At 36.2% G+C, this 25,468-nt stretch overlaps 4 protein-coding genes across 5 annotated transcripts; 1 reads left to right on the top strand and 3 right to left on the bottom strand.

Moving 5' to 3' along the window:
- Positions 1 to 374: 374 nt before the first annotated feature.
- LOC147513416 (Galactose mutarotase-like superfamily protein) lies at positions 375 to 4,084 on the bottom strand. 2 transcript variants are annotated; one of them, XM_086596460.1, is made up of 8 exons: positions 3,279 to 4,084; positions 3,006 to 3,080; positions 2,252 to 2,308; positions 2,006 to 2,169; positions 1,660 to 1,794; positions 1,478 to 1,580; positions 1,190 to 1,289; positions 375 to 833 (listed from the first exon to the last, which is right to left on the bottom strand). In XM_086596460.1, the coding sequence occupies exons 1-8, from the start codon at positions 3,387 to 3,389 to the stop codon at positions 625 to 627; spliced, it is 954 nt and encodes a 317-aa protein (XP_086452586.1). In that variant the 5' UTR covers positions 3,390 to 4,084; the 3' UTR covers positions 375 to 624. The 2 variants fall into 2 exon arrangements, with proteins under 2 accessions (XP_086452586.1, XP_086452587.1); XM_086596461.1 differs by having other exon boundaries at positions 1,660 to 1,776; positions 3,279 to 3,913.
- Positions 4,085 to 6,250: 2,166 nt separating this feature from the next.
- LOC147513417 (CURVATURE THYLAKOID 1A-like protein) lies at positions 6,251 to 8,412 on the bottom strand. Its single transcript, XM_086596464.1, has 5 exons — positions 7,972 to 8,412; positions 7,425 to 7,519; positions 7,109 to 7,216; positions 6,920 to 6,991; positions 6,251 to 6,507 (listed from the first exon to the last, which is right to left on the bottom strand). Exons 1-5 carry the CDS (start codon positions 8,120 to 8,122, stop codon positions 6,442 to 6,444), a joined length of 492 nt encoding a protein of 163 aa, XP_086452590.1. The 5' UTR covers positions 8,123 to 8,412; the 3' UTR covers positions 6,251 to 6,441.
- Positions 8,413 to 9,250: 838 nt separating this feature from the next.
- On the bottom strand, positions 9,251 to 13,949 carry LOC147513418 (LIM domain protein). Its single transcript, XM_086596463.1, has 3 exons — positions 11,657 to 13,949; positions 11,351 to 11,542; positions 9,251 to 10,056 (listed from the first exon to the last, which is right to left on the bottom strand). Exons 1-3 carry the CDS (start codon positions 13,831 to 13,833, stop codon positions 9,480 to 9,482), a joined length of 2,946 nt encoding a protein of 981 aa, XP_086452589.1. The 5' UTR covers positions 13,834 to 13,949; the 3' UTR covers positions 9,251 to 9,479.
- A 1,787-nt stretch (positions 13,950 to 15,736) lies between these two features.
- On the top strand, positions 15,737 to 17,425 carry LOC147513419 (uncharacterized). Its single transcript, XM_086599540.1, has one exon. The coding sequence runs from the start codon at positions 16,356 to 16,358 to the stop codon at positions 17,247 to 17,249; it is 894 nt and encodes a 297-aa protein (XP_086455666.1). The 5' UTR covers positions 15,737 to 16,355; the 3' UTR covers positions 17,250 to 17,425.
- The last annotated feature ends 8,043 nt before the right edge of the window (positions 17,426 to 25,468 follow it).

A 25,468-nucleotide genomic window follows, 5' to 3' on the forward strand; every position in this document is an offset into this window, starting at 1 on the left:
GCGAACAAGAATGCGAACGGACAGGTGATGCGACCGAATATACTACCACCTAGAGTTGGAATTCTAGAAAATTCCAAAAAAAAAATTCAAATTTGAAGATTTTGAGAGATGATACTACCACTGTACCAAATAGAGATGCCCTGATTTTCTAATTTATCAAAGTATTGCCAATTTGTCACCGTTCAGTGCTATGGCCTATGGGGCAACATTAATGGCGCTACGTTATATCGGTATGAGATTTTTTATTTCTATTTTTTTGTCGCTTACTGTCAGCTTGTTGGTACTTCAAGGATTTTACATCCTTACACAGAGTTCAGTGTTATCGGATACCTATTGACACGATTTATTTAGTCTCACTAGCTGAAGATGGAATAACAACAGCAAGCAAGAAGTAGATTACAAACACCGAATTGTTCATTCTTTTCATCTTCCATGTAAGTTGAGACTTCATTATCTTACAATGTAAATAAAATACTAGAAACACGGAATTTAAAGGATCTTCACAAGCATGGCTGCAGAAACATTAAAAATTATGTTTCAACTATTTCCATGCTAAAACGTAAAAAGTACATAACTATGACAAACTCGCGACAGCCGCATTACTAGCAGAATCTAATGTGACCATCACAGACCTCTGAAATGATGATCAAGGTGCTCGCTGCAATAACTGGAAGGTACAATGGAAAGTTCTAGCCTGCCTGTCCATTCCTCACCTGGCTTCAAGGTAATAGGCCTCTCAATCGCCGCACCATCAACACAAAGCATCTGTTTATACTCGTCATCACCAATATCTATCATAGCTTTGGATTTCTTTTCCCATGGATTCCAGACCACTGCAGCGACAAATCACTCAATTACTTGATATCTAGTTTACACATTTAAGAAATTACGCCGCTCTTTCTTGTTTTAGAAGAGAACTATAATCAATCACTCTGCTATCAGCAATTTCCATGGGACGTGGTTCACCTTTAATACAAGGTTTCACTATCCTACATATAAATTACTGCAAGCTTTCTCTTAAACGGACATGTCCGTGGGAAGCTTATATAGTGTCTTGAACAGTTTTTTAATTTACACTTATTAATTTGTTTAACGGACGATGCTATATAAGTTGTGCAAGACACTATGAAACATGTCCGTTAAGAGAAAGCCTATAAATTACTGTTGTTAAAAGGAAAATCTATCTTACCAACATCCGGAAGTCCATCCTTTCTGATAACAACAGTCTGCTTCTTTTCATGGTCAAGGACAGCGATGACATTTGGAGAAGTAAGATAAACTCGGTCCACCTGCTTATCAAAGAAACCATAATAGGTCTATTTTCCATAAAAACAAGAAAAGTACGGAGCGAAACCAACAATTTATTATATATTGTTGTTTTTGGCTCCCCCGTAATTTATTGGTCAGATTATGAGAACCCAACAGTTTCTCATAACTTGTCGGATCTGAGTGCAAAAATACAGAAACTCATGTTTACCTCGGTTTCAAAAGTAATTGCATCTCCTTGCTCTGTAAAGCGTTCTCTTTGACAAAGGTTATCCAGATAATCAAGTGTTTCCAGTCCTTCTATTCTCACTTCACTGTGAATACAAGCAAGTTTCATGTAAATCGCAACCCATATCAATCATAACTGAATGAAGAACTAGAAATACACTGAACCTGATGTCAGAAACACAGAGATATGTGTGATAGGCAAATGAGAAACTGAATGGCTTTCCGTTGATGTTCCTGATGCGTGAAATCAAGTTCAGATCCCCATTGGCTGCAAGGGACACCCTAAGGCGAAACTCAAAACTGAAGCCAACACATCATTATTATAACACATTCCACTAATACAATCTAAAATGCAGACATTCTCAAGTTTCACCTAGTACGAAAAAAAATGCTCCATTATCTATAACAAGTTCATATGCGATGGCAAATTTTTAAACCCCACTGGTACATCATAGAAATCTGGTGTCTGGTGAGAAAAAAAGAGGTTATTCTGAAAAATCTGAGCTTGTACCTGTGTGGCCAGCACTTGAAATCTTCTTCCGAAGATTTGAGTAGCAAGTCAACAAAAGCTTTTCCATTTGAATCGCTCTGATGAAGAGGCGGTGGATTATCATCAATGGTCCAAATCTTGTTCCTAGCAAACCCATGTTGTTCCAAGCATCCACCGTTTCCAAACTTCATAGACATCACTAAACCAGTTATTGATGTTAAAAACAAAGTATATGGATCAATATCAATTAGCAAGGCTGAAAAATACCTGCGGGAAACAAAGAGGGATTCCTCCTCGCATTGCTTTTGGCGGCTTAAAGATTGCCTATGGTGAATAAATGAACATAAAACATATCAACACCAGAATATTACATAAAACAAATCAATCTCATTATTTTTCAGAGAAATTCTAACAGTCTTAATGTGCAATACCGGAATTGCAATTGATACTTCTTGAAACATCTATGTCTCAACTTGCACAGATAATTAACAAAAAATTATTGCAACTTTTTTGTTTAAAATTCACACATTCTAGGGCCAAGATTTTGAAGCAAAAAATGATTCTTAGTGGTAAATGATATAGCATAACATGCTTTTAGCGCTATTTCGTTCTGTCAGTCTCTAGTAAAATGCTATGTACTTTTAGGATATTGTATATAGGATAATTTAGCCATTAGCATTATGAAATTTAATCGATCTCTGTGGTCCTCATAAAATTAAGACCCAGGCGTTTAAGATGCAATCAAGACATCAGAATTGATCTCTATGCAAACAAAAACAAGTTGGCATGAACATAAAATGAAAATCATCTCTACGAACCACATTCACAGGCTTTGCACAGGATTCAGTTAGACCAAGATTCGTTTTTGACGTATAAAAACGATTTCATTATTATCAACTTTCACAATAGATACTTGTTGGTGGTATCTTGATATCTTGAATCAGTCAACTTAATTGAGATTCTGAATAAAATAAGTACTACGGCTGAATATTCTAAAATAGGGAGAACCAATGAACTACACCTTATTACTAGTGAATAAAAGCTCTTCTCCTCGATCATTCCTCCAAGATATAACCTGTCCACCATACAAGCTAACCTGGATTGTAAATAAACAAGAAAAGCATCCATCTCAGCATTAAATACACTTTTGAACAAATATATAAAAAAATATATATATATATAAAAATCTTGAAAGCAAAGACTACTAATTTCAAAGTCTACAACAAGATCCAAACATTTCAACAAAATTTGCAATTCTAACAGACAAATTCCAAATAGTATGTCAAGAACTAACCCGAGTAGAAGCGCCTCGAGGCGAACGAAGAGTGACTTGATCAATTCCATTCCAATCCTTGGTGATCTCCATTGCTACTTGTTGGTCCCAAACCGCGACAGAATGGCCCATGTCTTTCAAAAGACAACACCACCGTGACTCTAATTCAACTCTTTTCTCTCCTAACAACTTCTTCAACAAGAATTTGAAGAAAGCTGAAATGTAATCAATTAAAGAAGTGTACACTCACGTTTAAAGTTAGAATTCAAACTGCCCCAGCACAATATTTCTTGTGACAAACCAACCATCTCGTGAACCAGAAGCAAAATCCCAACTGCCCCCTTATAACTTTACCAATGATCCTCAAACAAAAACACCAACACTTGTTAACAATAGCAAGTTTCTCCTTAAAGTCTCTCAGATCGATCTCATATGCTTCAAATGAACATTAACCAATGCAAAACAATCATCAAAAACAGAACCCAAATTCTCAGAGTTTCACCCAGACTGCACTCCAAACTAGTTCAAACTCAATTCCAAAGACACCACAGTTGAAGAAAACACTTCAGTGGACATTTGGAGATCCAAGAGTAAGAGAAGAGAATTCAAAACTCAACACATGCAGCATGATATATGTAATAGAAAGCTTACACGTTGAGCGAAGAGACTAAAAGAAAAAAGGATAAAAGAAGGCAGAAGAGCAGACAAGATTGATTATTTATTAAAAAAAATGGACAACGGTTTCTTCTTTCTAATGCAAAAACATGGATACAAGTGAAGTGTTAGTTGTTCCATGTACATACACTGTTTCCAAACGGTCAAAATTCAAATACAAACTGCCTAATCAAAATGGTAATATTTTCTTCATCGACAGATTACCTGACAGAGAAATTGCTTCTAAGCAACCGATTCATAAGAGTTGCACAAGGTCATCTGGCACTCGTTTCCGCATCAGTCAGTAAAAAGTGACAAGACACTCGGACACTCATTTTATGTGCATATATGTTTTTTTTTTTCCGGTGAATAACCTAATTGTAAATCAAAAGATGGATTACATACATCTAGAAACAAAAAAAAAAAAAATAGATGAAAATAATACAAGAGAACCACAACAAGTATTGAACATCTATAAAATTTTGAACCAAACTCCACCGAACTTCTAACACTAACAGCAAATCCACATTGGAAACCCACCACCACTTTATCCAATTTAACTACAATTTTACTCAATCAAATGTCATGTTGGATCTCCCAAAGCAAAGACTCAAAAACTTTAAATCGCACAATATTACCCCACTCCACACACACAAGCGGTAGATTAGCAATTCCATAAAGAAATGCCCACCAAGAGCATATATGTTCATGTCGGTCTTGATTCTAAAATGTCATTTTCCATACTTTTACAATCGTTAGTCAGAATTTAGAACCCTTTTCACAGAATCCGTGTCTATGCCTATATGGTACGGGCAAAATATCTACTTTTTTTATGTTGCATGGAGTAAAGAGTTGCATAGTGAACATATATAGTCGGTAAATGCACGTATGATTAAAGGCATCACAGCTTATTTTAGCGTTCTTCATGCCGAGAAGGCAGGAATTCATATTTGAGATCCGTACACAGAAATAAATGGAATGTTGGGATCATAAATCATGGTACGGTGTACCTGGGGCAGATCGGATTCTCACTGAATTCAACGTGGTTGAAAGCCAACCAATTTAATCTGGACTTGTTAATTATTAAATATATAATAAATACCGAAAAGCAGCGCCATTCTTGAATTTATTGCAATGCGAGGTTCCCTACATATGTGCCGTAAATATTTCCCCGAAATCTCGTAGACATTTCAAAAGAATATTTGTTGCGTGGTTTCTCCGTATTTTTTATTGACTTTCATAGCTTTTTTGCGACGTAGATGCGTCAAAGAGAGGTCAGAAAAGTTAGTAAGTGCAGAAGTAGTCGAGCACTATTATATTATTTCAAAATAGATAGTCGTTTTAAATTTTGGGAACAAGGGATAAAATAGATAGTTCAAATTTAGATAAGAGTTCCACCTAATTGTGCACATACACTGATTATAAGTATTTTAGATGGCGTTGTGAATAGTGATTCAAGGAGGATACTCTGACCAAGAAACAAGCAAAAGTTGCAGTTCCTTCACTATGAAACAGTGCCATGGATAAGCACTCCCAACATCTATATTTCTTTTTCAAAAAAATCAAAGATGTGGAATCTTGTTTGTTTAACGGTGGGGCTGTGGCCTGTGGGGGCACCACGACTTATGGGTAGCAGTCGTAAATAGATTGAAGATAAGTTGAGACACTTGGAAAACCCCGTTTCATTCTGGGTCGGGATTTTCTACAAAGACAAACAAACTTCTGGGCTGTGCACATGGCCCTCATCCTGTTTTGATTCCCAAGCAAATGAAAGAGAGATGGAACTTAGGAAGCTCAATATTTACATGTCTTGAATCCTAGTATTGAAAATCTAATCAATTTCAATTTTAAAGGAGTAGAATACCTACATAATTGGCAATCCGGCCAGGCCAGAAATCTACTTATAAACTATCACTACTTCTCTCGTTATTACGTTGTATAGCACATTAGCACTATAGTTATTTCAAGATGTGATTCCAGAACTAGAAAGGAGGAGGTAATATTGTTCCAACATCATTTTTTTTTTTACATTTATGCCAGAAAAAGTGACAATTCAGTTTCTCTGGTCTCAAGGATTGTTTCTGCTCTTGCACGTGTTATGTGTGCCACTAAAATTACAGTATCGACCTAACAACGACAGCAGTGATATCAGGATGAAAGTAAATCAGTTTAACTGTTTAACCGGTACACTTTCAGGTGAAGACTATGTTGTGTACGTATCTCCAGACAACCAGTACATATAGTACAATCCCTATGCAAGAACATTATGCTATTAAAAAGTTTGGCACTTCTGAGGGCAGTTAAGTTGGTTGTTTCAAAAATAAAAAGTAAAAATCTCGTGAGAAAAACAATTTTTGCATTTTCATTCCAATGGGCAAAGCTAATGTTACAAAGTAGATTAAATATAACTAACCGTCCTTACAATAGAAGGATTCAATTGCCTCTTATACAGATTATCCAAAACGGACCATTCCAAATCAACGATCTCGACTAATGCATTATACATCTGCAGTTCAACCTGCCTGCAGCTCTATTCAGTTCCTGCAATCTTCTTCTTCAAGGACTCAATATCTGTGGCTAGTTCTTTTCTGCTTGACTGAGAGAAAGAAAAAGGGGGCATATAAACATAAAGCAAGTGTTTAACACTTGGCAGATAAGATATTCCCAAAGCATTCTATCTTGAGCACAACATTGTATGAAATTAATGAAAAAAATAAAAGTATGAAGAGACGTAAATTTGGGCTGGGCGTCAGCATTGCAATTTGACCAACTGCAGTTGTATTGCCATATATAGTAATAGATATATAAATATATATTTTTGAAGAAGTTTGCAATTATTCTTTCTGTTACTACTTTTTACAGTTTTTTAACCAATGACCAATTTCTGTTTTGTCAAATTGGGTCTCCTAAATGATCACAGGGATCCATCAGTTTTCGCACATTGAACATTTTACTACTGAAACATGAAGATCCACATAAGCGAAATGATTATACCAGTGCAAATTTACCTTGAAGAGAAGGTACCGATACACAAACCACCCAGTGTATCCAAGCCCTACTAATTCCATGATCTTTGGAAGCTGGTACAATAAGAGAACCCAATTCAGAGTAGTTACAACAAACCTATGTACCAAAAAAATGAAATAAATTGCTAAAAACAAATAAACATAACGCTGGCCAAAAATTATATCGCATACCAGAGGGACCGAGTTGATGGCACCAACAACAATAGAAGACAGCCAAATTGCAACTACAGCCCCACCTCCATAGACAAGTACTGTGGATTTGTTTTCAACTGCCTCCCACTATTAATGATTGTAGAAAGGTTAGTTTAGAGTTGGTAAAAAGCTGAAACTAATATTGGTGAAAAGATTTAGATACACATTTAAAAATAGAGGGATGAATAATTGATCAATGAGTGACCAAGTCCCCCATGGTGAACTACAAACGTTATTATTCTACTATTCTTCCATACTGAAAGATATAAAATCAGTCGAATAAGGTGGCATTTACCTTCTCCTTTATGTCCGAGAACAACTCTCCAACTTCAACAGAACCCGATGTCTCTTCTGAGGCTCTAATCTGGAGTGGTGAAAACCTACGGGAGTCTGTATCAACCAAAGAAACCAAGTAGATGTTATCCAATGAAAAAAATAGCAAAAAGAAACTTGTTCCAATACCACAACAAAATACATAAACAAGAAGCTCTTTTTTCTCACTAATCAAACGATGTATGTTTCAGCTTAGTGGCCTTATTCCAATAGCAAACAAAAACTATTTCCCAGACAATACATTAAGCATTTTCTAACACACCAAAGTTCTGTTTACCAACATACAATTCATTCTCCCTCATCACTAATTGCTTGAAAAGACTATAATTGGTCAATAATTAGTCATTTTCTAACACACCCAAGTTCAGTTGAGGTCAAACAATGTCACAAACAAAAAAGATTTGGTCTTTTTTTTTCCAAAATGAAAAATTAGCAAATTCACTACTGACTACAAAAACCAATACAGCAAAACAGAAAAATAGAGGTGGAATGAGTAGTGAAATTAGTACCTGAGAAGTGTTTGATGTTAGTAGTGAAAGAAGAAGGGGTGGATGGGCGAGAAGGTAGGAATGGTACGGCAGAACGCCGAGAGCTGGTAGTCGTAGTAGTTGGTAGACGAGAACTCAAAACTGCCATCGAAGTTGCATAAGTCGTCGCCATGGCACTACTCTTCTCTCTGTGTTGAGTGTTGGCCTCTTTTTCTCTATCTGATAGTACCCTTTTTTTTAGTTGCTTAACAAAACCAAACTACACACTTTTCCAAGTAATCTTTCATCCATCCATTTTTTTCCTATCCACATTTTCTATTTATCTCTCTTCCAAACAAGGTTCTAGTTTCATTACACGTGGCATATATTCTGCTCCTAATTGGCTGTTCTCCTATCAAGAATCCGAGTATCCCTTGTACTCCTGTATTTTTGATTCCATTGACTTTCTAAATCTCAATGATTAACCAATCACATTTTTCCTTTTCTATTTATAACATGTTGCCTAAACACAAGTGTGATGTGTGATGTGTGATAGGGTAATTATCTCACATTCTCGGTTCTCACCAGAGAAAACGCTTTCACTGTTTGTTAAAATGAAATACACTCACCCAGGAGCCTGACATTGTGTATCAGTTTAATGACAAATTAATAATTATAACCCAAGAGGTAGCTCAAGAATCAAGAATGTTATACATAATATACTTCAGTTGATGAAATCACACTGTAAACAGTCACACTGTCACACATAACGCTGAGGCATGGAGTCTGGAACATCGTATAGACCCCATATATGATATGAGGAATAATCCTTTTCCGACCATCTAATGCTCCAACGAAATGGTCTCTGGATATAAAACCATAAGAGGAGAAACTGGAGTATGGTCATGGACCAAGTGAGTACCTTCTGAATTTCTGATGGTTTATGATATTCTCAACTAAAGCAGTGGTCAGAGACTGGCTCCAGGTTAAACATCCCAGTCTATACTTCTGTTCTCCACCATTCAAATACAGCTGCCAGCACAATTTGAGAAAATCTCAGCAATTGGGGACTGCAGGAATGGTAAAAGTGGATCCACCTGTGTCAATACAACTATTGAAAATGCTTCTAAATCCTTCTATCTGAATACAGATCATTATCAGTCAAAATAGTTAGGGTCAGGGTCGTAGAAGAAATAGACTTACATTAATTCACAGCTTCACATCTGTTAAAATAAACTAAAATAATTAAAAATAATAAATAATAAAAAAAAAATCACAGCTTCACGCATTGTTTCAGTCAAATAAACAGTGTAGACTTACATTTAACAATTCGAAAATTAGATGAAGCATTTAATATAACAGAAATTGTGTTATTTTTTTACAAGGAGAGAGTGCCTAACAAGATGAAAATTAGAATCATTTTGATCAAGTATCCTTTTATCAACCCCATGTTAACTAATTTAAACCCTTACACTCAAGGTGTGACTGCACTCTGTCAAGCACTTGCAATACTTTCGTGATGTTCATCAATATAAAGCAATGTTACTGGTCTAAGCATCATTACCATCCTGAAATAGTGCCTTTGAAACAGACCCACACGGCCTTATCTCAGAACCTATCTGCTTTTTAGCCTCGTTGCTCTCTCGTATGCACGAACGTTTCATCCCTGTCATTGGGGTCTCACACACCACATCGGAGCATGTTCCCCTCCCGTCCTTTCTCTTAGGAAGTTTATGACGAGAGTCGGTCTTTCCTCTCACTGCCTTCAGATTTTTTGGCGCCCACACCCTTTGCAAATACTGGCCTCTTCCTGTGAAAGATGAGAACCTACTAGCCCTCTCTCTCTTCTCCTGAGCTTCCATTAAGCAGCACTGATGTTCCTTTTCTCTGAGTTCTATTGGGCTTGCACAATAATACTCCTTTAGTTCAATAGGCATGCTGCCAGAGGTGGATGCACTACCACTGGCACTTTCACCTATCTCATTCTCAAAAATAACCTGCCGTTGGGCTTCATCACCATCTTCACTATTTATTTGAGAGCCAGATGGCCGATCATCATCATAATAGAGCAGTAGATCCATCTTGGTGTAGATTCTGTCAACCACGTCTCCTAGACAGTGAGAAAACCTGCCAAATAAGATCAATAGAAACTGATTTCATATAAGTTCGTTCTATGCATGAGGACCATCTAGTCCACCCTGTCTTGAGAAATATGAGTTGCTACTTGTAAGAATTAAAAAGGTAACAGATATTTATAACTAGACAAATTGAAATATATCCTTAAAACGATAAAATCTACTAGGGGTAGCAGCATCTAGTGTAACTTGATTACAAATTAACAGACACAAGAGTCAGGGAACTTATTATTGAACGATAACATATGGCCAGAATAGCTATAACAGTATAACACACATAAGTGAAAATAGAAACTGGAAGGTAAGTTTAATTCGGGAACGCAATAGTGCAAGTATTAGCATTGTTCTCACAGACAATTTCTTAAGAAAAGAAAATTGAGATGAGAAAGGAAATTTGGGTTACCCTGGCATAGTGGCATTTGGTTTCATTTTTGCATTTTAGCATAGTATTGTTAGTAAATCTCTGGTAGTTTGCCAATCAAAGAAAACAATGGAAGTCTCTGTGTAAATTCACATCTTATTCCTACAATAGTATACTACAGTAAATATTGAAAATCAGAACGAACAACTTTTGACAAGATTGAAAATATCTGGAATATAAACTAACCTACAGTTTGACTATGCAGACTAGACGACTTTCAAGTTGCAACAAATAACAAAATCGGGGTTAATCCTGACTACGGACTGATAGCCACAAATATTATTGCGTCCTAAAGAGGACTCATGGAATAGTATTGTGTAAATTCGTACAATAATCAAGAGAAGAAACAGAAGATGATAAATTCTCCAACAAAAGATACTGCTGTGAAAAACTTTTCTGGAACATGCCATATAGTGTCATAGATATAATAACACTCTGCTGGTTGAGTTAATTTCCTAGAAGAAACTTTACCAGAAATCAAACACACACTTACACTTCAGCACCAGGGAAAATCCCCAGGAGCACGTGACTACATGAGCGTATATATAAGATATGATTAGAGTCCAACATTTTTCTCAATGAAATACCAAGATAAACCAGACAATGTTATTCTCCTCATCTTTGGTATCTCCTAATATGGAGCTTGTAAAAAAGAAATTTATATTTTAATCCTTTCACAAGAAAGAAAATAGATACTGTCAAATAAGTAAATGAGTTCACCTCACAAAATGATCAAATACTAAAGATTACACAACAACTCTTCACTCGAAATGCTATTGAGGAATTTATCATCGACTTGGATGGAAACATGTAGGTAAGGAGTTAAAAGACTGACATTAATTCTGATCTATAGGTATGAGTGTACCTGCTTTTAATGGTCCTCCCAACGTACTTGTCAAGGCTAACATCACCGAAACAGCCCCCTTCAAAGTGATATTGAATGTCATCTAAGAGCAAACAAATATGTTTCACCATTTTCCTCTTAGCACTCTCTTCAATGTCTCCTTCAACTTTCGATCTAAGCATCTCCATTCGAAACAAAATCTGCAACTCATATCTTTGTGTTGATTAAGAAAAACATATTACGAATAGTCATCAGCTTAGAGCGTTAACTTTTCCAAAGAATGTGAAAAAATAAAAATAAAAGAATTATATAATTCAATTAGGATACTCTCTAATTCTATTTTCTGAAGTATACGACGCAGAGCTCAACTCAGACGTCGAGGGCAGTGGCTCACCGACTTTATATTTCATAGCCAAATCCTTAGGCTCTCTTAGTAAAAGTTTCACCAGTTCAGCAACAATCATTTTAGTACAATTTTCTGCTTGCTCCTCGGGAGTTGTGTTTAATAGTGCACTCTCTTTTTCAAGCTTCAGACAAAACCAATTGATGGAGCACTCAACAAGCCTCTCTGCTAAAGCACCCAAGTCCACTTCTTTAGATTCAATGCCTTGTTGTACCTTCTGCGAAATGCAATTGAAAAAAGCTTCTGGAGTTTCTGAGCAAGAAACAGGAATGGTTTCTCCAGCTAATTTGGTTCCAGCAAAAGAAGCTTCTTCAGTTGAGAAAGAAGAAGAGACAGGCTGATCATTTTCTTGTTCTGACCCAACTAGTCTTACCTTCAGTTCTTCTTCGCTTAATGAATGTGACTTAGGTTCATTTGGTTTGATTTCAAAAGAGCAACAAGATTTCTTTGCCTGCTTCATCCAGCATTTCAAGAATTTCATCTTCTTAGAATTAGTACTCTCCCTCCCAATGTATACGTCTTCCAAATCCATTGTAGTGTCTCTTAGAGCTGCCTCACAGAATGAGTTCCACGAGAGTTCTTGAAGACACTTTAAACTCTTCCTATGATTTTTCTTTTTACCATCCTGAAATTCCAATGACTTCGTATGAGATAAATCCTTCTGGGAACTACTTGAACTGTTAACATTACCCTTGGGCAATTCACTTGAGTTCACAGTAACAATTTCCGCCAAGCTAGAACAAAATCCATCTGCATCACAATAATTTCCAAATGCAAATTTATCTAAAATACAAACTAGAGCGGAATGGACAGTGAATGGCTTTAGAATTCCCATTAAGGACTGGTCACCTCCAACTGAAACAGACACCAGAGCCCAGTAGTTATTTTTGTATAGGAAAGTAAGAAAAACCTGCCAAATCGGTTTTCCTGGAGTAAAGTCACTAGTTTCCATGCAAAGCATTTCCAGAACCTTATCCGCAAAGAAACCATCTGAAGAAATCTCCTTTCGATCCTCCCCAAGCGAAGACCCTCGTAGCAGAATATAATCATGAAAACTGTCCTTGAGCTTCAAATTTTCAATGTTCCTCCATACCAACTTCACAGAGATCTTCACGGTTTGATTTTCCATAAACATTTTCGTTCGAGTACAACCCACGATGGTTGAATTACTAGATTCACATGTGCCGGCTTGCGTATTCAAATGCTTCAAATCAAGCAACTCAAGCTCACAACAGTTACACTCCAAGGGCTTACCCCCAACATCTTTAACTGTAAGTCTCAATTCCACCCGACTCTTCTTCCCACAACTAGTAGCATAAAAATCCGTCATATCACAACCAATTCTCGGATAAATCATTCCAAATGGAACAAGAGCAGACCCCAAAACAATAGCATCAGTTGAACAAAATCCCCAACCCAACCTCTTAATCCCCTTCTCAAAAACAGATAAAGATCCATTTTCCATGCGTCCTTCCTCATAATTAACATCAACCCAACAACAATGTATATCTTTACTCACTAACCCTTCACTCACAGGGTTAAAAACATTCACAAACTTGTCACAAACCACATGAGACCCTTCCTCAATTTCCACATCAACAAAATCACCTAAACATTTCAAATTTCTAGAAACCGGCGATAATATAACAATCAAATTACTTCTAACAATTGAAGAATTATTACCTATAAAATCATCTTCAACCTGAGATTCCCAAATGTAATCATGCACAACCTGAAAGACCGAACTGGCGGTAAACGAAGCCTTGGGAGGTGAAACTAAAGATTGGGCAAGGGTAGAAATGGAATTTAAAGATTGAGAAAGTGAAATTAGGGTTTGAGAAGGGTAATTAAAAGAGGGGGATTGAGAAGATTTAGGGAAAATGGAATGGAGTTTAGAGGAAGAGAGTAAAGGGGAAAGAGAAGAGAAGAAGAATTTGAAAGTGAAGAGAGATGATGAGAGGGAGTGGAATGTGAGAAGGGTTTTTGATGTGGAGAGAATTGAATTGATGTAGGGTTTTGGGTTTTCAAGATTTAAGAGTGGGTTTAAATCTATAATTAAAACTATGCGTTGTGTTTTTGAGAAATTTAGACTTTCCTCCATCAATCTCGAATTCAGATTTCAGGTGAAGGCTGTGAATTCTGTGTTTTCAGATCTGATTTTGTTGTTGTTTCATACAAACTAAAATGGCGGGAAAAGTATAAGACCCCGGCCCAATTAATTTATGTGTCCATGATTAAATGGATTAAAAACTATGTTAGACAAACAACGACACAGACTCGTAAAAACTAAATTAAATGTATTAATATTCATAAATTCAAAACTATTAAAGATAAATAGCTACAAAACTAAGTTTAATATTTTCTAATCAAACTTTAAAAACATGTCATAAGTCTAGGAGTGTTAATGGATCGGTTTTAGGTCGGGTTTTAACGGTTTCGGTTTGGGTTTTACTATTTGCAGTTCTATCAGTTTCGGTTCTCAACGGTTTTAGTATGAGAATTATAGAATCCAACCCAAAACCATAAAAACCCACGGATTTTTGTCGGTTTCGGTTCTTATTCGGGTTTTTATTATTTATTATGATTATTAAACATTTTCAATCATTTAAACACTAAAACTTTTTTTTATTTTTATTTTTTTATTTTCCTACATAATAATATTTTATGTATAATTAGTGATGTATCAACAATCATATTTACATCAATTTATGAACACGTATCAATCATACATGTTAAAACATTTATTATTCATATGATAATTTAAACCTTTGATATAGAAATTAAAATAATCAAATATCTGACTTTATAATTTTGATTTTTTTTTACGTGCATACACATATATTTGTTTCCATATATTAACTCGATCATGTACACGTACAATCACATATATTTGTTACCTTAATATATTTTACGTGCATACACATATATTTGTACACGTGTATTAACTCATATTTTAAATCGAACATGAGTACATGCATCTTACAATTACATCTCATCACTAATTTTTAACATGAACACTATATATTGGTTTATAATAAGTGTGTGTACTACAATATATCAAACATGTGCATCCTATTTAAATATATACGCGTGCATATGTTAATAAATATAAAATATATTAGTTAATTCATAATATACACGTTGACATTATTATTAATATCTACGATACACTTGTTTAACGTATAGTTATAAAATATACATTTAACAACACACATTCACTATTATATTATATATATTTAATAGACTTTTACACGTAAATAAATATATTTTATATTATAATATATGAGTTTGATTATCTTAAATGTAATATAATACTAAATTTTATATATCGAAATCATAATAATTGGTTTCAGTTTCGGTTCGGGTACCTACGGATTTTTTACTATTCAGTTCTACAGTTTCGGTTCGGTTTTTAATGACCCATTTTAAATGGGTATAACTTTTTAAGACCCAAAACCGAAATATTCGGTTTCGATTCGGTTATGAGTAATTGAGTACCCATTGGCACCCTTACATAAGTCTTAAAAAAAAAAAAAAAATGAAAAAATTGAGTTTTTTAATATTATTTTTATTTATTTTTTATTTTTTTGGGTCAAAATCCGCGTCCTAACCATATTGACCATGTCCTGATTGCGTCTTGACCTGCCTCTTGACCATATTGACCGCCGTCCGACATGGACACCGCACATTTATAGGTGCGTCCGTGCTTTAGAGATTAAAAACTAGAACCCCACTCATAAAGGGCATGCCGGCCCAGATTACAACCTACTACCTAATAATTATCTATCACACTCAAGTAAATTAGATACTCTATATATAGTTTTTATTTTCATAACTATATCCGGCGCGCGCCAGCGTTATCGTTGTCGGTCGTTTCTACTTTTTGTCCCTCACTTCCAGCTGAGCATTCTACTCCGGCTCATTATATGACATCATTTTTGTACCCCACGTGGCGATATTTAGTATGTTTGGCAATTGGCTAACCATTGAATCGGAGAATTTTTGTATATGATCATGCCTTTTGACCAACTCCTAGTTTAATAAGAACCAAATTTCTGTTTTTTACAATCCAACCAACTCCAACTGACTGGCTTTCACAAATTAAAAAACACCACAAAACAACTCATAACGACCCCTTCTTTTTTTTGTGGGGCCATTATTCTCTGTTCTTCTTCCATGATTAAACCTTTCAAAGCCACTCTTTGTGATTCAATTCTTCTTTGAATCTTGGACCTGACAACTTTTGACGTCCAAGGTTCAATCATTTATCCACGTGGGGTGGGTGGTACATAATTTTGTACGTCGACGTTTATGAGCAAAAAATTGTACGAGGGGATTGAACTAATTGGTTTAATTTTTGTGCATTGAATCGTTGATTCGAGGTTGAGCCCGTATCATTATTTCAAAATCGTAGAGTGTTGAGATTTTGATATTGCGGGTTCAACCAAGAATTTTATTGTTTTCTTGGAAGAAGAAAGAAGGACATACATTGGAGGAGTTCATGCAAGGGAGGATTGCAAGTGTTGTTTGGAAATATTCTTGAAACGGTTAGAGATCGATTTGTTCTTCGATGCTCATACAATGAGGAAGAAAATTTATTACGCCAAGAGTTGATTGATTTTGATGGAGTTTCAAAGAAGCTGCTACACCATCATCTTACTAATATATTCCATTTTCTCCTCATTTGGCCAAAGCATGAACACTTCTCGCGATTCTTTAGACGTTCTTCTTCAAGAATATGCTTATAAGTCATTAGCGCAGCATCGTACAGGGATTCTATACAACGTGACACTCCCTTCTAATTTTTCTGGGATTGAAGTTTCAGCCTTGACGCTAAGGAGTGGGAGTTTTTGGACTAAGGGAGCGAATATCAGTGAATTTCGACTCCCCTCAAGAATTATACCTCAACCTTTTGTGAAGAGAATGAGTGTAGTCTATCAAAATTTGGGCAACTGGTCTTCTACTTATTACAATGTACCAGGCTATACAATGGTTACCCCTGTTATCGGCTTTATGGTTTATAATGCAACCAATGTAAGTGCCTACAGCATCATGAAGCTCAACCTTACTCTGATGGGAGAGCCTATTTCTGTTCATTTTCCGCAATTCATATTACCACAAGGATCAAATTCAACATCAATAAAATGTGTTAGATTTGGTGAAGGTGCATCGCTAGAGTTCAGTGACATGGCCTTGAATAATGTATGCTCTACGCGGGATCAAGGACATTTCTCTGTTGTCGTTCCTGAGGTGGAGAAGCAGAAGGCAAAGAGATCAAAAGAAAGACTATGGAAGTGGTTAGTGATAGGATTTGCATTAGGATTTGCTGCTTTGGTCCTGATAGGTTTGGTTGGGGTCATAGTTTATAAATTTGTAAAGATGAAGAGAAATGAAGAAATGGAAAGAAAAGCAGATGAAGGTGAAAGTTTTGAGAATGTATGGATTGGTATGAGTAGAATGCCTTCTGCAACTGTAACTAGGACACAACCAGTACTTGAGCATAATGAAGTTCCGTAGCCTAATTGGTTTAAGTTATAATTTTTGTTTTATTTTTTTTCCTTCTCTCTTTGAAGAAATTCCCATATATGAATTAAGACTAGCAGGATATTTGTGAAAATGAAAAGAGACCAAAAAAAAGTTGTTTGAAACTTAGATTGGTGATGTAATTTCAAGTACGTTCACACTCTTTTATATGTCAAGTTGTCAGCAATTAATCCCACAGCGTGTCATTTATGCCTTACTTAAACAGAAACTTTTTCCAATTCTTTTGTCATATAGAATCTGCTTATGTACTTTGCAATTATCATCGTGGTTGTGACTTGTGACCTAGTTTCTTATCATTTCATTTAATTGCCCACAAAAGTTAAGAGCCGAGGTCAAGTAATAGTCCAAAACCATGCATAGGTAGGCAAACCACATAAAACAATGCAATTTGTCCTTGGAACACCACAGTATAAAATTTTATTCCAAAAATATATTTATTGTTAAGTAAATAGAAAAACTCAAATTGATATACAAATATATCATCAACAAATCTTTATTTTAACAAATAAACTTAATTTACCAATGATTAAATTCAAACCTAGTAATGATCACTATGTCCTTAAGACAAATTTGCTCCCTATGGTGTTCAAGGTTGATGAATAATTGTCTCTCAGGATAAAACGGATTTCAATCCTATAAATATAGTATTCCAATTCAAATGACTCAATGAACACAATATTGTGTTTGTACTTCAACAACGAAAAATTTGTAGAAAAAAAATATACGAAAAACTAATGCAAAAGACTTTTTCCTTATATTATTTCAAAATATGATTTCAGTTGGTTTTATAGAAGAGTATGCACCTTTTCAAAGAGTTGCGCACCCCTTCGAAAGATACATGTTTTGAAAAGACACAACATTTTCACAAAAGCCAAATTCGATTACGGTAGTTATATAAACCACTTTCTAAAAGAAATATTACTTATACACCATAAGCCTAAGCCTAAAATATAAGTCACATTATTTCTACTCAAATGGGTACCCTAAAGACAATTTCTCATTCATTATTAAATGGTTTTTAGACAATTTAAATGTCTATGAATTCCAAACACAAGAAACTACAGTGCTAAACCATTTTTCCAACAAACTATGCATTTGACATCATTGTACTCTAATTATCAACTAATTTACAATGACTTCAATCCATTGAAGGCGGTGAAACTGACGAGCTGATGGTTTCATATCAGTCCAATGAATCACGCAAATGTAACAACGAACTGTCAAGGAAGAACACAATTGCACTCTTTGTAGTATTCGAAGACCATCTTTATTCTTGGAATACATGGAATGAAACGCAGACAATAACGATGCCAGTTATGTCACAGCTCGAATTTCTAAACAATTAAAAAAAATGAATATTTGAAATATAAATATATCAAACATCACTCAGTTCAATTGTCTAAAAACCCAGGCTATGACGGGGTGGATACAACACATGTCAAAACCTAAAACCCACATCATAAAGAATCTTAATAACAAAAATAATCTTCAAAAATTCTCTTTATTATTTTATGAAAGTCTATCTTCCATCCAAAAATCATCAATATAACATTCTAAGAATAATAGGTCATCAACATCGTATTCTCATTCCATGATGAATATGAAACTACGTTATTATATACTTCCAAAAAGAACAGACCTAATAAAAGAACTAACGGACTGCTCCAGATCAAATCCAAATCAAACGCCGTGGTTCTACTGCCTTCCACCTATGTTCCCAAGAACACACTCACATTGCCAAAACAAAGCAAACATGGGTCAGCAAAATGGAATTTGCTGGTATGAGTAGACTAACCACATAAAACCATTATCATACTTTAATTATCCAAACAATCACGTTATATTTTCCCATAACTTAATCATTCTCAGTTTGGAAGACAGGTAGTTCCGTCATTTCAACCGGCATAGTTTCTTCCCAAGCAAAACTTTCATTATATTAACTCATTCTAATAACTCGTTTTAATATCTAAATCATTGAATTAAAACTTACCGATATCCATCGGTAGATAAGGGTAGGACCCACTGTCCCCTACACAAAATGTTATTAAGTCCTACCCTCCTACAAAAGAAAGTTAGAACTTCTATATAACATATGTAGATATTATATTAGGTATTCAAAAGTAAACCCAAACACTCGCATAATCAAAGAATACAACTAACTCCAAGCAAGGCTTAATACCTTAGTTCCTCTCTAGTAGGGGTCCAAAGAAAAGAATCTGGTCATTCATAGCACATTCAATGAATACCCGGGTCATTTATGGCACATTCAATGAATACCCATAAATAACGTTAGCGAGCCATTTATAGCACATTCAATAAATGCCCACCTAACATATGACATCAACAGTTATAAAACTCAATTCCAAAACTTGAGGCGTGGAGAATGCGGTAAATTTGTTTACGCATTATTAAACTTTATTGCATATATTATTTCAGAGAACGTAGGAGTATCTTGTTTCATGTATTTTTGGTTACGCGTTATTAATATACCGATGTCTAAGTGTCATAACGTTGTGTATAAAACTGAAATATCACATAGTAGTTAATACACGTACACACGTATATAGAAAGGTCTTAGCCTAAAGCCAAGCATGCTAATAGCCCTAGACATATCTTAATAGAACGAATCATAATCCGAGTTAAAAGGTCAATTCTGGTCAACTAGTCAAAGTCAACTCTGGTCAACAGTCAAAGTCAACCAGCCCCAAACTCCTCTAATCCAAAAGCCCAAATTCAAAGGCCCATAGTACGTCTAAACTTAAGTCTAAACATAAAAATCTAAAAGTTTAAAACCCATAAGCCCACCCACGATTTGGCCCAAGCCCAAATCGAAATTTACTGTTCATCTCCTTCCTCGCAAAACCTCCACCAGCGCCTCCACCACCTATGCAGCCACCACCGGCCATCCATATCCAATAAGAACCCAGCGGTTTAGTTCATGGAGAAAAACCCCATGTACTTATACCAACAATTCATGATTTCCTTATACTGTGGAAAACCCCGAAAACCCAAATCGACACCATTAACGTTCTGCTAAAGCTTCACTCGCCCTTCTCCAGCACCCATTCACACATCAAATACTACCTCAATTCAACACATCAAATTAAAACAACCCAACATCAAGAGTTCAAACTAAGCAACCAAGGCAGGCGACGCCATTAAGGCTCTGTAACAGCTACCCTCGAACCACAACCAATAATTCATCTATTCCTCACCATCCCACGACCAACAACCAAGTAAAACCAACACAACCCCCATCATCAATCAAAATTCAAACTAAACAGTTAACATCACCACACAATTAAACAAAAACTCATCATTCAAACACAACCAAAAATATATGGGACGATTCGGTTTTGCTGGCGATGCCATTAACAACCGGTGCCAAGGTGTCAAGGCTTCGACAGCTAAAAGCTAAAATTCTTCATAGTTTTATTTACAGAAGTATTTCAAAGTTTTGTATCCGTCGGCACCATTACAGAGTTTACAATATCTCGAATATGTAAAACAGTATTATTGAATATGTTTAGCAGAAACACATAATTAAACAAAATAAACATCTTCAGACTACTCATAGTTTTTTTTTAACCGAACAGCTTCCCAAAAGTGATACCCCGAAAGACCGACGTCGATTGTCGCACGAAAAGACGATCTTCCTCGTTCAAAACCTTTTCAGTAAAACTCTCTATTTTTTTTTTCCTAAAACTCTCGCTGTGTTTTTCTCTCAAAAACTCTACGTGAGAAAACTCTCCGAAAAATAAGGACAACACTTATCTATTACTTACGGGACTTTTATCCCTAAGCTGATAGTTATTTTATATTATTTTACCTATTATTCATTATTATTATTATTAGAAAAATAAAAGAATAAAAACACGGAGTGTTATAAGTTATATGAAAGTATGTGCACTTGTTAGTGCCAGATTTCTGTTTAGAGTACATGCAAGTACAGTCCTTAGCTACTGTGCAGTTAAGAGTCTAGTTCTCTTCTTCTTTTTTCGTTGGAACAGTCTGGTTCTGATCTCAAACATTTTGTGCACCAAACCTGGTTTGGAGGTCTCAACCTTTTGAAACCGGCATGTGGCTTTCTCCGGCGCATATTAGCTTAGCTGCGCTCAATAGGCCGGTTTTGCCTTCCTCTTTGGCGGCCATTTTCCTCACCTTACCCCTGCTACTGCTACACTTCCACTTGTTCAAGTTTCAAACTGCTCAGGCCTCCCGCCCTGTTTACTTGGGTCCGTACTCCGTAGTGTGGGCTGTAATAAGATGTCCACAATTGATGGCATTGACTTCGATTTTTTGCTGTTTTAAACTTTGAAATTGATGGTGTCCCTGTAGAAAATAAAAGGAGAAAGGGATCTACGAGTCTTATTTCAAAGGTAAGTACTTGAGTTCCAAAACAATTTCCTTACCAAAATGAAATCTTAAGATTTATTTTAACATTTTTTTTTTTGGTAAATTCTTCTAACATAATTTAGCAAATTGGGTAAGTATTATACCTTAGGTTGCCACATATAGAAAAACAATTAAGATATTTAAGAGTGAATAAAAAAAAAATTACGAAATTAAAGTTCTACCAATTCTAGGCATTCATGTTTATACAACTTCTTCTATTTCACACTTGGGGAGAAGCTAATTTTGTTGTTGATGCCATGGCAACAATATTGCATCTTTAGATATGAATGAGAGACTGATGTGTGAGGGCATTCACCCATATTTGCATAAATGGGAGAACCCAAATGTTGTGTACTTTTGCTTTGAATAGTTTCTAATCTATTGCACTGGAGGGTGTGTTAGGATATATATCAAGTCTCCTATCATATAATTACGTGATAGGGAACTTCCCATAGAATGGTATCAATCCCTTATTCTTCTCCTAGAATTATGGGATTTACTTGTAAATAATTAGTCTATATAAACTCATGTAATGGTTACAAAGAAATATACAAGAAATAATACTCTTACATGGTATCGCGATAGGTATCGATCCACTCTACAAACCCTAGCCGCCATCTTCTTCGCTCTTTTTCCACGCCTACACACCATGTCTACACCAAAACGTACCCGGTTGAGAACGAGTAATGGTTATCGTGAAATATTATCCTTGTTAACCCCTCAACGCCTAGATGGCACCTAACTACATTGAGTGGTCCTTAAATGAGCTCGAATAAACTTCGAGGCCGAAGCTACGGGATTTATCTCCGAACTAAGGTCGCTTCCAAATGACACTTCCTCCCCTCAATATGAGGTTTGGGAGGACGATAACCGTATGATTAAATCATGGTTGCTTGATGCCATGACTAAGGATATCGATCCTTGTTTCTCGATTATCCATTGCAAAGGAAATCTTTACCGCTAAGCTCACTCACCTACTTGGCCGCTGAAGATGCTTCCAAAGCATACCAATTGCATTGTGAGGTATTATCTATTCGCCAAAATAGTGGCAATCTGTTATTCAATATTTTGGGAAGTTATGCAAATTATGGCAGGAATATGATGTCATTGATGATCAGATATGGAGTGTCCCAATCGATATTGGGCGATATACATCCAAAGTCAATTCCCAACGAGTGTATGCCTTTCTTTGCCGGTTTAGACTCTTACTTGGATGGGGTTCGCAGTCGCTTCTTTCCACACCCTCTCCCAAATCTTCAAACGACTTATGCCATGATATGTGTGAAGCCAACCGCATGATGCTATGATGGGGCAAGCAGCACTGTGGATAGCGTCGCCATGGTCGCTCGCAGAAATTTATCTCTACCGACTTGAAGAAAGGAGGGCGCAAATGTAGCAATTGTAATGGAGATAATCACGTTATTGAAACATGTTTCAAACTCCATGGCTACCCAGACTGGCATCCTAAGGGTAAGAAAGTATCTGGTACGAGTTCTACTTTCAAACATGCTGTTCCTCCAACCCTTCAACCGAGTGAACCTTCTGCAGGTTTGGTGGCATCAACTGGTATGTCCAAATCTGTTATTAGTTTTTCTACTTGTACTACGTCTAGCGATTGGATAATTGACATAGGTGCTACTGATCATATGACATGCAACTCATCTAACTTTAGCCAATTATTTGCTTCTCATTCTAAACATGCCATTACTACTGCCAATGGCGCTTCAGTACCAATTGTTGGTATCGGTACAGTTATTTTACCTACTTCATTACCTATCTCTCATGTTCTATATGTTCCTTCTCTTGCATGCAATTTGCTCTCTGTAAATAAATTTATCCAAGCTTATAATTGTGTTGGCTTGTTCTTTCCTACTCACTGTCTTTTTCAGAACTTCCATACCAAGGAGAGGATTGGCAAAGTAAGTCTAGCGGATGGATTGTACTATCCGGAAGGTGATGCTCCACCAGGTTAATAAAAGCTTGGCACATGCAAAGAAGTTCACGTAAATTGGAAGACAATATAGAGCAAATATGGTCAGGCATAAGAGATTAGGTCATCCGCCACTTGGTTATCTTCGACGCTTTTTCCTTCATTATTTATTGGTCGTAATATTTCGGATATGGTTTGTGAAACTTGTGATCCGCCTAAAAGCCATCGTGATCATTTTCCTTCATCAACAACTAGAAGTATAACTCATTTTTATTGATACATTCAGATGTGTAGGGCCATCTCCAAAGATCTACCCCCACCGGATTAAAATGGTTTGTTTCATTTGTGGATGATTACACTAGAATGACTTGGGTATATTTGATGAAACATAAAAAGTGATGTCTCAGATGATATTTCAACGCTTTTATCAAATGATACTCACACAATTTGGTATATCTGTCAAAGTTGTTCGCGACCGATAATGGAGGTGAATTCTTTAAGCAAGAATTGACTAATTTTATGCATTCTAATGGAATCATTCATCATACTTCATGTCCGAATCTCCTCAACAAAACGGCATCGCAGAACGGAAGAATCACCACCTTCCTCGAAATTTCGCATCCTTATTGATTGAGGTAATACTCCAAAATACTTATGGGGAAGCCCTTAGTAATGCTTGTATTTGATGAATAGAACACTATCTAGTGTTCGTCTTTTTAGACGACCTTTAGATGTGCCGCGTAACAATCGTACTCTTCCACCTCATGTTCGCTTTGCCTCCACGGATTTTGGATCGTAGTTTATGTGCACTTATCCTCCAAACATCGCACTAAACTTGATTCACGAGCTATAATGATGTACCTTTGTTAGATATGGAACAACTCAGAAAGGATATAGATGTTACGATCCCATTACTCACAAATTTTATATCTCTATGGATGTTGTATTCCATGAATCCGAATTGTATTACTCCACCAAAGAAACCTGCACCGCACGGAATTTCGGAACTTTGATCCCAAACGGTGTTGAGAATACTCTAGAAGGTGTTCCTAAGTCGGTCAAGATTGCCGTATTGAGAGTGGCCCTAGTGGGGAGAATACTCCAGAAGACAGTATTGCCGGTGTTGACCATGCTACTGATCTACCACCAGATAGTCGAATCCATCATGCAACTTCATCACCACCGCCCTCTTCGGCATTACCTGAGTTATCTCTTTCTCCTTCAACTGAACATACTTTAAATTCTCACTACACCCTTCCACCACGCACTAATCGAGGTATACCACCTATTCAATATGAACTCGACCCCCAAAGCCAAGATCAAATACCCAATAGGTAATCATGTTTCCTCATGCAAACTCTCGAACTCATATGCATCTTATGTGTGTCAATTATCATCTGTCGCTACACCTAGTACATTGCAGGAAGCTTTGACAGATACTCAATGGACAAAGGCTATGGATGAGGAAATGGATGCTCTTAAAAGAAATGGCACTTGGGATCTTGTTGCTTTACCATATGGAAAAAAGATTGTTGGTTGTCGATGGATATTTACCATCAAACACAAAGCAAATGGTACTATTGAAAGATTTAAAGCTCGCTTGGTGGCAAAATGATATACTCAATCCTATGGTGTGGATTATCAAGATACATTTGCACCTGTGGCTAAGCTCAATACAGTGCGAGTTCTCTTATCCTTGGCTGTTAATAAAGACTGGCCTCTTCTACAGTTTGACGTTAAAAATGCTTTCTTACATGGCAATCTTACTGAAGATGTGTACATGGATCCTCTGGGAATTTCGGATTTCAAGAATACTTCATTAGTATGCAAGCTCAAGAAGGCCTTGTATGGACTCAAGCAATCTCCA

The sequence above is a fragment of the Coptis chinensis genome, chromosome 3 (assembly GCF_015680905.1).
Source record: "Coptis chinensis isolate HL-2020 chromosome 3, ASM1568090v1, whole genome shotgun sequence".
Taxonomy (NCBI): domain Eukaryota; kingdom Viridiplantae; phylum Streptophyta; class Magnoliopsida; order Ranunculales; family Ranunculaceae; genus Coptis; species Coptis chinensis.

Bases quoted from the DNA above. Each gene is read 5' to 3' on its own strand.
- LOC147513416 (XM_086596460.1), bottom strand. From the start codon at position 3,389: ATGGGCCATTCTGTCGCGGTTTGGGACCAACAAGTAGCAATGGAGATC. The intron at 3,081-3,278 runs GTTAGTTCTTGA...TTTACAATCCAG, and splicing joins CTCGAGGCGCTTCTACTCGG to GTTAGCTTGTATGGTGGACA. The intron at 834-1,189 runs GTAAGATAGATT...TTGTCGCTGCAG, and splicing joins GGATGGACTTCCGGATGTTG to TGGTCTGGAATCCATGGGAA.
- LOC147513417 (XM_086596464.1), bottom strand. From the start codon at position 8,122: ATGGCGACGACTTATGCAACTTCGATGGCAGTTTTGAGTTCTCGTCTA. The intron at 6,992-7,108 runs GTATGCGATATA...TTATTGTACCAG, and splicing joins CCATCAACTCGGTCCCTCTG to CTTCCAAAGATCATGGAATT. The intron at 6,508-6,919 runs GTAAATTTGCAC...TCTTTCTCTCAG, and splicing joins ATCGGTACCTTCTCTTCAAG to TCAAGCAGAAAAGAACTAGC.
- LOC147513418 (XM_086596463.1), bottom strand. From the start codon at position 13,833: ATGGAGGAAAGTCTAAATTTCTCAAAAACACAACGCATAGTTTTAATT. The intron at 11,543-11,656 runs GTATCCTAATTG...ATCAACACAAAG, and splicing joins TCAGAAAATAGAATTAGAGA to ATATGAGTTGCAGATTTTGT. The intron at 10,057-11,350 runs GTACACTCATAC...CTTATTTGGCAG, and splicing joins GGGAGGACCATTAAAAGCAG to GTTTTCTCACTGTCTAGGAG.
- LOC147513419 (XM_086599540.1), top strand. From the start codon at position 16,356: ATGGAGTTTCAAAGAAGCTGCTACACCATCATCTTACTAATATATTCC.